The sequence below is a fragment of the Oratosquilla oratoria genome, chromosome 3 (genome assembly GCF_046742065.1).
Source record: "Oratosquilla oratoria isolate Oo_2021 chromosome 3, ASM4674206v1, whole genome shotgun sequence".
In the NCBI taxonomy this organism is placed as follows: domain Eukaryota; kingdom Metazoa; phylum Arthropoda; class Malacostraca; order Stomatopoda; family Squillidae; genus Oratosquilla; species Oratosquilla oratoria.
Window position 1 is genome coordinate 21,294,265 of NC_134779.1, and position 13,167 is coordinate 21,307,431.

Sequence of the window (13,167 nt, forward strand, 5' to 3'; positions counted from 1 at the left end):
GCTGGAAGGTGGAGAAATGCTATAGTGGGAATAAATTAATAGAATCAAGAATAGTACTCTATTATTGTCATCACGGTCGTCGTCGTCATACATGAAAGTCAACGTTTACTATGAGTATTACTCGAATATGTACATTGAGATAACAGATTACAGATGTGGAAATCACTATCTGATGCAAAAAATAAGATGATCAAATTATTAACATAAATACGAAAATTAAGTACAAATGACGATTTTTTTTTACCCATACCTTTCTTTTGGCGATTTCATGTTCGGGAAGTACAGTTGCTGTTCAACAGCTCTCTTCGGGGGCCGTGGTGGCTCAGTTGGTAGAGCGCGCGTCTGATGACCGCGTACTGAACCCGGCGTCTGTTCGAATCCTGACCGCGACGCAGAGGTTAGGAAGGGTATTCACTCTGAGTAATATCCCCCGACCGTTTTTCACCTCAGACATTAGCTCCCTCTGGATATCATTACTGCAGTGGCATACCGTAGACACCGTCTGCTGCGTTCATGTATGAACAGTTGTGGACCACCTGCTGCAAGGTTGAAGTCTTTGAGTGGGTACCAGCCCTGCAAACCACGAAAAAAAAAAAAAAAAAACACCTCTCTCCACTATAGTAAGCCTCTTATGACACAAAGAATATGTGGGTCATGCTCCCACTGACCCCAACCCCAGGCTTTACTTTGGTTTAGAGCAGTGGTTCTTAACCTTTTTTAGCAGCAACCCAAAATTTTGCACAAATCAAGCATCGCGACCCAAAATTTTTCACAAATTAAGCATCGCGACCCAAGCCTACAAATAAATTTTCTGCTTTGGAGTTTTTATTAAATCATGGTCTGCTTAGAATCCTAAAACTAGGCATCATGTATTTTAATTATTACAGTATATAATTATAATAAATTTGTAGTGGGAAAATAATTATTTTCTGCAAACCCTTAGCGACCCAATAAAATGGCTTGGCGACCCAAATTTGGGTCGCGACCCAGGGGTTAAGAAACACTGGTTTAGAGGATAAGAAATGAAAGATGGAGTCCTAGGGATACTACAAGAGAGTTTTGAGGAAGCTAGTAGAAAAGAGGGTCAACATTCTTTATGAATGTTTTGATTTCCCTGCCAGAGATAAGTGCTTTGTGATTCTGGTCTACAGGGATGCACTAAATTTCTTGATGGACTGTATACAACTTATGCAGTCCATCCTCAAGCACTCAAATCAAAAGTTTTATTAAAATTTGATGCCAAGTTCACTTATCTGCCAGCACATACGATATTCATGTATATGCACAATATATGACACTGTTACTCTGTACACATGTGTATGAAGATTACTTACATGGAAATGGAATGGGTGGGAATGGTTTCTATGCCTTTTTCTTTTTGGCTACCCCCCATGTAGGGGGATAAAGCCTTTGGTATATGTATGTATGTATGTATGCATTTACCTAGTTGTATCTTATAGGAAGGGGAGCTACGCTCTTGGTCTCCTGCCTTTGTATCTTGCAATGTCTAGTTTACTCTTAAATTCATGTATGGTTTTTGCACACACTATTGTTTCATCCAATTTGTTCCAAATGTCCACTGTGTGTGGAAAACCGTTTTTCTTCAGATCTCTTCTATAACTATCTTTTTTGAGTTTTTTATGTCCTCTTGTGTTTCTCGTCCCAATCTAGTAAGTCCTCTCTATCAAGTATTTTTGTGCCTTTCATAATTCTATAGATGGCCATCTCTCTTCATATGACAAGTGTAAAAGTGCTGGGGCCATTTTCATTGTTGCTCTCTGGATTCTTTCAATTTTCTTTATATTCTTTTTGGTGCTGGGTGACCATAATGTCGCAACATACTCCAATCTAGGCCTTATTAGTGTGACTGATATTTTTTTAATCATTTCTTCGTCCAAATAGGTAAACACCACTTTTATTCATCTTAGTAAGTTATAGGATTCTCCTACAATTTTGTTTGTTTATCAGAGGACAAGTCATTACAGATAACTACTCCCAGGTCTTCTTCAGACCCCACTTTCTTTACCTCCTTAGACCCAATTGTATAGTATTGTCCTGATATTCTTTTTTAACTTTTTCCAAACTCCATTATGCTACACTTCTTAATGTTGAAGTCCACTTCCTATTTCTGACTCCACCTCCAAACCTTGTTCAGGTCTCTGTAGTGATTCGCAATCTGTTTTGGTTTTCACTTCCCTCAACAATTAACATCATCTGCAAAGAAGCTCACATAACATTCCACATCATCTATGTCATTCACATAAATAGCAAAAATTATTGCAGCTAATACAGATCCCTGTGGGACTCCACTAATCACCTCCTTCCAACCTGAATACTTTTCTCTGATTGCTACTCTCATTTTTCTACCATGCAAGAAATCCTCCATCCAGTTTAGTAGGTTGCTTTGTATCCTTCCTGTTTTCCAATTTCTTTAATAATTTTTTATGTGGTACTTTGTCAAAGGCTTTTTGTAAGTCTAGGAAAGCATAATCAGCCCATCCATCCCTTTTTTGTATTATGTCTATTAGTCTTGAGTAGAAACAGAACTAATAGACTATAGGTAAATATGAGCTCTGACATCTTTTAGAGGGTTTCTTGAATGTTCCTCCCAGTTTTTTTGCCACATGTTCTGTGGTGACCAGAGCATTGGCTAGACATCTTATGCAGGCAGCAGGGTGGAATTATCAAATGGAGTCAATGCCATATCCTGAGCTACCTTTTCAATTTGTTTGTTGCCAGGAATATTGACATGAGACAATATCCAGCAAAAGAATTTGTATGGGGTGTAAGGAGGATGATATTATGGTATTATAGACCATACAAAGTCAAAGAGGTCAGGTGTGCACAGAGGTATGTATATGGAGGTACATATAAGTTTTGTGTTATGTGTAATGGCAAAAGAGAGGAAGAGGGGAAGAATTTAAATGTTTAAGATGAAATGCCTGAGAAGTATGATAGGGGTTACTAGGCTGGATAGAGTGAGAAACAAGGAAGTGAGGAGGAGAGCAGGGGTGGAAAGAGAGTTGGGAGATAGGGTTGATGAAAGAGTATTGGGATGGTTTGGTCACATGGAATGACTGAGTGAAGAAAGATTAGTGAAAGGGGTGTAGAAGGCAGAGGTGGAGGTAGTGAACATGAGGGGTCAACCAAGGATGAGATGGATGGGGTAAAACGGGTAATGGGAAAGAGGGGAATGTCTGTTGAGGAAGAAAGGGAGAAGACAGAAGATAGGAGTGAGTAGAGAATGGTTGTGTATGGATGATACTATGATAACATGGGAGTGGGTGGGGGATGAGGGGTAAGGAAGTATGTATGGATGATATTTTGATGCAACCTGAAGGGATTTCTCCCCATCTTCTCTTTTTCTGCATATGGAGATGGAGAGGGGTAGTCGCCAATTACATGAAGCAGCCTTATTGTGGATGTGCTGTGTCTTGTTGTATTGCTTCTGACCCAGGGCAGTGGCAGAGATGCTGGGATGACCCATCACCCAGGAGAAGCCAAGAAAAGAAATAGGGAGGGGTGGTGAATGGGAGTGGAGTATATGGGGATGAAATGGGTGGGAGTGAATTTATACCTTTGACTTTGGCTACCTCCCTTGTAAGGGGGAGCCCTTGGTATATGTATGTAAATGTAAGTTTTAAGGTGAAATGTTGCGAGTTGATAGGGAGTGGGAAATATGTGGGGAGATTATTATTCTACCTAGTGGCATTGTGTAAATATATCCCAAAAAGGGATGTTGGATGTGTCTTCTAACTGAAGGTTGGAGGATGCACATACATACATATACCAAGGGTTTTTCCCCCTTACAAGGGGGAAAAGTCAAAAGGCATAATTCCACTTCCACCCATTTCATACCCACTCACTCCACTCCCATTCACCACCCCTCCCTCTACTTGAAGGAGGTAATTGTGAAATATCTATTATCATTTTTTAAATTATGTTTTCTGAAAGGGAAAGTATAGAGCAGATAGTAAGTGGGCAATGTAGGAACTTTGGGCAAAATGGCTTGAAGGGGGATATCAAGTGATTGGAAAAGATGAGATACCTGGGCAAACCAGGATTCCTGTTCCTCCATGCTTAGCTTGAAAAGGGAGTAAGGGACAGGTAAGAAGTATAACCACATAAGTGGGGAAGTGTACTATTCTTAGTTGTGTTTCCTGTTGGCAGACACAGTAGGGTTCAAATTGTTGGAGGAGGAAGTCTAGGCATTTCTAGTTTGGGGTGAGTCCATAGCAATTCTATAGAAGTATTGAGTACATTAGTGTTCAAGTTGGTGGAATATAATTGTGAGTACAAGTTGCATGTTAGTGGAAATTGTTATGGGGCCTTCAAGTGAGTATAGTTGATGGCAAGTTTAGAAGGGGGGAGGGTGTTCACCTTTCCATGCTGGTGATTCTACAGAAAATGTCCATTGAATGGGTCTTTTACTACGAGCTGGTTGAGGGTGTATGTCTGTGGAAGACAGATATATGAGGAATTTGATGAGGTAACTTCTCACTCCTGTGTCTGTATCAGTGCTTGGGGAGGGAGAAATACTGGTGTTCTTTAGCATTTTGTTGGTAATAACCAGCAATACTATCCATGGAGACCATATTACAATGAGGTATTGTTGAGTCTTTTCATTGTTATGTATTGTAGTTTACCAGCAATTCTATCCTTGTGGATAATCTCACCCTCTCTGTAGTGCTTCTTTATGTTTACCAAAATCTGTGCTTGGTGATGACCTTATGTTTATTGTCTTGTTGATTTTCAGTAAGGTCATTGATGTATGGGCTGGAGGGCAAGTGGATAAAAGAGAATAAATAAATGCAATTTTCTACAAATGATATATTTTCAATATATACAAGTTAAGTGTGAATATAAACTTATACCTTTGAATTAAAAACACTTGGTAACAAAGCATATGCACTTCAAAAGTACTACCAACAAATACCAGTATGTTCCCCAATATTGTCCATTTGTGTAATGAAAACACCCATATTGCAAACAATTTGCAAAGGTCATTTAACACAAACCTATTCCTGCAGCTATTCACAATTAATTGTGAAGATACAGTAAGTTGCCAATATATATATCAAAAATGTGTGCACATCATTATTTTCTTGTTACTTCATGAAAATTTGAAGACAGCAGATGCAATGGTGGCATTTAAACTTTTTAATACTAAACAACACAAATTTGAAAAAACACCATAATTAAGATCATTTATGAACATTAAAGGATATTTCTTCTGAGGTAATCAATATGACAGTATAAATGGCATGGTAATTTGAGTACAGTCATTCAATATTCTTATCTTAAAAATTGTAATCCTATTCATACATATTTATCATCACTTATTAAACAGACTATATTAACCTTCTGCCCAACTATTTTCATCTACTCAGTTAATCTCAACTGCTTATATCTGCTTACACTAAGAAACATGGTGAAAATATAATTTCATTAAATCACAAATTAATACACAGTATAAAATACTAAATCACTTAATCATGTGCATGAAAAGTGCACCAACTACTCAAAATTGCAATTCATATAAAACTACCCATTACAACAACAATTATAACTTTTGCCTCATGTGGCAACAGTTTTCAGGCCCTCTCACTGATACCTCTGTGAAAAAAAAAGATTAATCTGTTTTATATGATGCATTTATGTATAACCGTTTCTGTGGTTCAAACTTATAGTAGTAGTATGTGAAGAGCAGTCATTGGCTGTCAATGCTTCCATGTAAAAAAAGGTGTAGGAAATACAACTTAAGTCAATAGTGATCTGTGGCCCAATTTATATACTGATTGTCAACTCCAGATGGAAGAGGGTATTGATAGTTTGTGAAGATGGGTACCAGGCAGATGATTCTCTCTGGCATCTCTTGTAGGACCACCAGTTGTAGGTACTATGATTAGTCCTTCTTTACAAAAAAAAAAGTTATTCAATATATTTTTTTTTTTTTATTCCTCTCCTCTAAATATCAATTACATAACTATATTCTGAATGTCCTTATTGTTCCTCTAAGCTACTTTCATATATATATACCCTACCCCATTTATATAATGCCCTACTCCTGTCATATTATCAGCACACAAAATATTCTCCCATGTGAACCATAGTTCTTCCTCACAATATAATATGAAAAGACAATTCAACCCACATATTCTATCATTACACCTATTTCCTCTGACAAACGCCACACTAGGTGCATGTATCTAATGAATTATACAGTACGAGAAGGGAGTGCACCTAATCACCTTCTTTTACCCCCATTTATTTTCAATTTCCTCCTATCACATACCTTCCCAAACTTCATCACTAGCTGTCTTAGAACTTTCTCTGACCCAGCTACAAGTGCAATGTCATCAGGACTACCCTTCATTTTCTCTAACCATCTCCAGTTCTCTGCCCATCATTCTTGCATTTACTCCCATACCATAAGGGGTGATGATGGCAGTAAGTTGGAGGTAAGTCTTAAAGGATAGAGGTCAGAGGAAGTGGATAGTTTGGAGTATTTTGGGTCACATGTTGCAAGGAATGAAAGAGTGAAGGTGGAGGTAAACTACGGAGTGAGGGAAGCAAGTAAACGTCCTGGTGGAGAATTTAATTGTGGGGAGGTAAAACAAAAGGAGTGGGAAACAGATGAAAGTGAGGAATCATGGGGCAATACACTGTTGAAAATAGCAGTAAAAAAATATATAGGTGAAAGAACCTGTAATGGATGAAGAAATGGATGAGATAATAAATATAATAATTATAGTGGAGCACAAAAGCACAAGAGATTTTACAATGGCATTTATCCCACCAAAAACAAGAGCATGGAAAGTAGAGCATATAGATCAGTAATAAATGGAACTTGGAGAAAGAAAGAGAGGGAGAGGGGGGGGGGGGAGAGAGAGAGAGAGAGAGAGAGAGAGAGAGAGAGAGAGAGAGAGAGAGAGAGAGATACATACATATATATATATATATATATATATATATATATATATATATATATATATATATATATAGATACCCACACACACACACACCAAGGACTTTTTCCCCCTTACAAGGGAGTTACACAAAGTTAAGACATAATTTCACTCCCACCCATTTCATCCCCACCCACTCCACTCCCATTCACCACCCCTCCCTCCTTCTTTTATTGGCTCCCCCAATCTCAGCTAATTCCTCATTGGTTCCAGTTGCTTTACACAGCTGCATCATCGAGGTCATGCTAGCAAGCAGATATGCAATCTTCACATTATGCTGGAGATGACCTAACTAGCCTAATAAGCACCAGTGTCATCCATGGTATGATAGTTCCTGGTTTCTTAGTGGTGTGTGTAGTGACAGGCCTCATCTTGCAGCAGCCTCTTACATGGATTCCAAACAGTAAAGTAAGACTCCACTGTCTACCTTAGAACCACAAATATGTAAGTGGATAAGTCTCAACAAAATTAAAGACAGCTTTAGGAGAGTAGCCACCATGTTCAATGAAGTTCAGCTCAACACGTCATTATTTAGTTGCTAGAGCTGCAATAACTCCATTACTCATAACTCTGACATGCCAAAAGCCCTCGTGTTTTAAAAATTAATACAACCAAACAGTGGATACCTTGAAAATGGTAGAATCCATACCTCATCAATTTCCTGATGCAGTGTAGGCAAAACATGCCTTTACCTAAAGCATGCTGTCATCGACAAGCACCTACAGCCTGCCTCTCCATGTAAAAGACCAGATGATGTTCAACAAGATTCTGAGGCATCAGTAGCATTCCTATGTTATTTGTCTTTCCTACTGTGATGTTTGCACACATACATGCAGTTATTTTCTGTTCACTCTTGGAAATAGTGTAGATAGTGGATTTACTGACACCATAACTCCAAGCCACAGCAGTTGTCTTTTCTTCCAATTTTAATTGCCTGACTTTAGATTTGTAAACAAGAGCACACCACAGAACATGAATGGGAAGTAGAGAGCAAGTTATAAATGATACCCAATGCTGCACAAGTGACAGCTGACACTATGCTAACAAGTCACCTTAGGGAGAAAATATGTAAATAAATAAACTGTTATGAAAAAAATGGCAGAGACAACACACAACACAAGAGAAGAGGGAGGAAGTACTGTGCAGCAGTTTCTGACATCATACCATGAACCCACATCATCATCCCAGAAAAGCATCAGTCTCCATTGCATTCAAAGATATGCTCTGGATTACAACTGCTTTGCTGTTGTAAATCTTACCAGATTTCAAGCATTCTGCCTCTGGAACTTTTCTTTATGGTTTTCTATAACATGTTATCCACACCGTGGATTTAGGACAGGTAGAGGTTGTGTAGATCAGATCTTTGTGGTAAGACAGATATGTGAGAAAGCTATAGGAAAGGGGAAGGATGTTTTTTGGGCTTTTATGGATCTGGAAAAGGCTTATGATAGGGTAGACAGAAAGGCACTGTGGGAGGTTATGCAGATTTATGGGATAGGAGGAAAGCTTTTGGGAGCTGTCAAGAGTTTTTATGAGAGTAGTAGAGCTTGTGTCAGGATTAGAAATGGAGAGAGTGAGTGGTTTGAAGTAAAGGTGGGACTTCGTCAAGGATGCGTTATGTCGCCCTGGCTGTTCAACTTATACATGGATGGGGTGGTGCGAGAGGTGAATGCTAGGGTAGTGGGTCAGGGATTGGAGATGGTTAAAGAAAATGGAGAAAAGTGGGAGGTGAGCCAGCTGTTGTTTGCGGACAACACTGCGCTTGTGGCAGGGTCAGAGGAGGGATTGAGGAAGCTGGTGGCAGAGTTTGGGAGAGCATGTGATAGAAGAAAGCTAAAGATAAATGTGGGTAAAAGTAAGGTGATGAGATGTACAAGGGGTGAAAGTGGCAGTAGACTGGAAGTGAACATTAAGGGAGAGCGACTGGAGGAAGTGGATAGTTTTAGATACTTGGGTGCAAGTGTAGCAGGAAAAGGTGGAGTGAAGGTGGAGGTAGAATGTAGATTGAGAGAAGCGAGTAAATGCCTTGGTGGATTAAAGAGTGTAATGAGGAATAGACATTTGGGAATGGATGCGAAGAGGAGACTGTATGAAGGAGTGATTGTGCCAACAGCACTGTATGGGGCAGAAACGTGGAACATAAGAGAAGAAGAGAGAAGGAGTTTGAATGTGTTTGAGATGAGGTGTCTGAGAAGTATGGTGGGGGTTACTAGGCTGGATAGAGTGAGAAATGAGGAGGATGAGGAGGAGAACAGGGGTGAAAAAGGATTTGGGAGATAGGGTTGATGAAAGAATATTAGGATGGTTTGGACACATGGAAAGAATGAGGGAAGAAAGACTAGTAAAAGAGGTATGGAAGGCAGATGTGGAGGGAGTGAACATGAGGGGACGTCCTAGGATGAGGTGGATGGGGGTGAAGGGGGCTTTGGGGAAGAGGGGAATGTCGGTTGAGGAAGGAAGGGAGAGGACGGAAGACAGAGGTGAGTGGAGAATGGTTGTATATGGATGATGTTGTGATTGCATGAGGAGGAATGGGTGGGGGGTGGGGTAGTATGTGTGAGTAAATTTTGACGCAGCCCGAAGGGATTTCTCCCCCGTCCTCTCCTTATATGCAAGGGGGGACGGAGAGGGGGGGTCGCCGATTAAATGAAGCGGCCTTGCTGTGGATGTGCTGTGTCTTGCGACACTGCTTCTGACCCAGGGCGGTGGGCAGGGTGCAGGGATGACCCGTCATCCAGGAGGTGCTCAGATGAGAGGGAGGGTGGGAGGGGTGTGGAGTGTATTTAGGGATGAAATGGGTGGGAGTGTTTTTATGCCTTTCCCATTTTGACTACCTCCCTTGGAAGGGGGAAAGGGCCTTGGTATATGTATGTATGTATAACATGTTATAATAATGATTACTTCTCTAGGTACCCACAATATGTTATTGACAAATCACACCATGAAAATATACACTGCTGGTAAGCCTACTGTATTTCCTCCAGACTCAATTTTTGGTGTAAGCTAAGGTAGTTCACCATCAATCAATTTGTAGTTTTGGTTCTATCAGTTCTTAGGTATTTGCCCATAGGCTGGCTCATAAATCACTTAGATACCAGTTACTGCTCTGCTCCCCAACTGCAAGTGACACAGAAACAGACCCATACTAATACAGCAATCCATTTTTCTTTCCACAAAAATCTATGGAAAACCCAAGGGACCCCTGCTTGTTGCCTTGGAGCCGACTTTTTCTAGTCACTGAAAATTGGGGCAACAATTATCATTATTTGTAAACAGTCCATTTCCTTTGAAAAAAGAAGAAAGACAGAGAGAGAAAGAGAGAGAATGAGAGAGAGAGAGAGAGAGAGAGAGAGAGAGAGAGAGAGAGAGAGAGAGAGAGAGAGAGAGAGAGAGAGAGAGAGAGAGAGAGAGGGGGGAAGAGGAAGAGAAAGAGAGAGAGGGAGGGAGAAAGTGAGAGAGATAGGAAGAGAGAAAGGGAGAGAGAGAGGGAGGGAGAAAGGGAGAGAGAGAGACATGAGAGAGAGAGAGAGAGACATGAGAGAGAGAGAGAGAGAGAGAGAGAGAGAGAGAGAGAGAGAGAGAGAGAGAGAGAGAGGAAGAGAGAGAGAGGGAGAAAGAGAGAGAGAGAGGGAGAGAGAGAGAGGGAGAAAGAGAGAGAGAGAGAGAGAGAGAGAGAGAGAGAGAGAGAGAGAGAGAGAGAGAGAGAGAGGGAGAGAGAGAGAGAGGGAGAGAGAGAGAGAGAGAGAGAGAGAGGGAGAGAGAGAGACATGAGAGAGAGAGAGAGAGACATGAGAGAGAGAGAGGGAGAGAGAGAGACATGAGAGAGAGAGAGAGAGAGAGAGAGAGAGAGAGAGAGAGAGAGAGAGAGAGAGAGAGAGAGGGAGAGAGGGAGGGGAGAGGGAGAGGGAGGGGGGAGGTGACCATAGCCACACATCATCCACCTATGTCTGAATAAAATATTGTCTCACAAAGAAATGATGAGATGCTTTGGTACTGATGATGTCCCTCCCCTCCTCTGTGTTGCCCTCTTGAACCTATCCTTCACCGATCCTACAAAATGCCAAGACATAAGAGAGTCTGGGTGAACTAATCAGAACCTAAGTAATTATGTCAATGAATGTGAATGGATATGATATGGATAAGAGCACAAGGAAAGAAGTTGGTAGTATGTTTTTGAGAAAACATGATGGATGCATTTGAACTGCATGAAATGAAATGAAACTGGAAAGCCAAGTAAGAGTTTAGGAGCATAATTTGTTGGAGTGGCAAGTGGGTGAGGGAGAGAAGTGGAAATGTTGGTAAGTAGTCAAATGGATGTACATTGTGGTGTAATATCAAGTGTCATCAAGGATAATGTGGAGAAAAATGAGACTGGCATGGGATATATGGGCATTTGTGCCATATAGTTCTAGTATAGAGAAAAGTGAGGAGGAGAGGAGAGGAGAGCATTTTGGATTGATTTGAATGTGTTGAGTTCCTTATTCATCTATATACCAAAAGATTCCTTCTCCCTTATAGGGGAGGTAGCCAACCATGTACCCATCCCCACCCATCCAATTAAAAGTTTTGGGAGAAATTTAAATGTATTGGTGCTGGACGATCTTCATACTAGAGTAGATAGATGGAGTAGTAGAGCAGTAGGAAGGTATGAGATGGTGGGAAAGAATTATATCAGAGATGTTGGGAATGTGTATTGGAAGGGAAATCATGATATAAAACAAGGTGTTTAAAAAAGGAGATAAGTGCTTGATGGGAGGGTAGTTCAGAGAAAATTAATGGACTAAGTAGCAGAGCCTAAAAAGAATACTGGAATAATTTTGGATATTAATGAATATTAATGTAGATTGACAGATCACTATCTTGTGTATGGGAATTTGAAAGTGAAGTAGTTAATGCAGATTAGAGACTGCTTTCTAGGGCACCCCACTCCACAGTTTTTTATTCCCAAAATTTTGTTTTGGGTTACTGTACAATCCAGTGTAATTGAAGTGAAGGTGAATTACAAAGTAAAGGAGGCTTGTATTGTGAGAAATACGTATCTGGGAATGAATGCAAAGAAAAAGTTGTATGAGGGAGCACATTTGTCAATGGAGACATGGCAAGGGAGGCAGAAATTGAAAGCCTAAACATGTTTGATATGAAGTGTTTGAGAAGTATGGCAGATGTGATGAGTGGACAGAGTAAAAAATGTGATAGTGAGGCAAAGTATAGGGTTGGAAAGCAAATTATCAAATAAGGTAAATCAAAGAAAGCAGAGGTGGTTTGGCAAATGGAAAGAATGAGTGAGGAAAGACTAGGAAAAAAGTAAAGGTGGATGGAGTGAACTTGAGAGGAGGACCAAGAATATGGTATACAGAGGAAACACTGAGTATCAGTAAAGCAAGGAAGAGTGCAGAAGATAGGAGTGAATGGAGAGTGGTTCTATATAGATGAAGAAATGATACAGCTGAAGGGATATTCCTCGTCTGTTCCGTAAATTGTTCAGGTGGATAAAGGACGTTCCTACATGATGAATTAATGGAGCGAAACCAGCTCAGGCTGTTGAACCCTGCTATGGAGGTACAGTGTCTTGCTGCATTGCCTTTGAACCAACCAGTATGGTGGGACATAAGGATGAACCTTCACCCATGAGACGGCTAAGATGAGAAGGGTGATGAATGGGTTTCAGATGGATGTGGGGTGGATGTATTATGACTTTAGCCACCTTCTTATAAGGAAGAAAAGGCATTTTGGTATGTACATATGTATCAAGATGTAACAAAAATCATTTCTTCAGGTAGCCATTAATTTCCTGAATGACTAGAGTCAACATTCATGAATACCTTATTCACTTTTTTCCGTAACAAATGCACAATCTGCTTTGCTTCCAGTCACTGTAGCATTATATATCTATCACTCCATTAGTTTTGCAGCAATGTTATTCACACTTCATAGCATATTTTCCAATCATTCCTTTCCTTTAATTTTTCTGTAAATTGCCTACCTGATGATATGTCAATACTTAGTAAAGTACTCAAACCAGTTTGGTGTTTTCACTCATCAGGCGACAATGTCACAATTTCTCCAAGCTGGTGTCCACACTTAAAAAATTACTGAAATATTGCATCAAGTTAGCAAGATATGTTTCTTGACCATGTTCTTCATCACATCTGCATGACCTGTAATATATACAAGAAGTTTTAGCAATGAGAAATACAAC

At 40.1% G+C, this 13,167-nt stretch overlaps 1 protein-coding gene across 6 annotated transcripts in view; it reads right to left on the reverse strand.

Annotated features, from left to right (window-relative positions):
* Positions 1 to 4,815: 4,815 nt before the first annotated feature.
* Positions 4,816 to 13,167, reverse strand: part of Not10 (CCR4-NOT transcription complex subunit 10) — an 89,128-nt gene continuing 80,776 nt past the window's right edge. For 2 of the 6 annotated variants that reach the window (XM_076177960.1, XM_076177930.1), the window contains exon 16: positions 10,824 to 13,126. In XM_076177960.1, the coding sequence (XP_076034075.1) occupies positions 13,074 to 13,126 (53 nt within the window). In that variant the 3' untranslated portion in view covers positions 10,824 to 13,073. Of the gene's footprint in view, positions 5,915 to 10,823; positions 13,127 to 13,167 lie in introns of those variants that run through there. The other 4 variants (XM_076177969.1, XM_076177949.1, XR_012965958.1 and 1 more) reach the window with 3 other exon arrangements.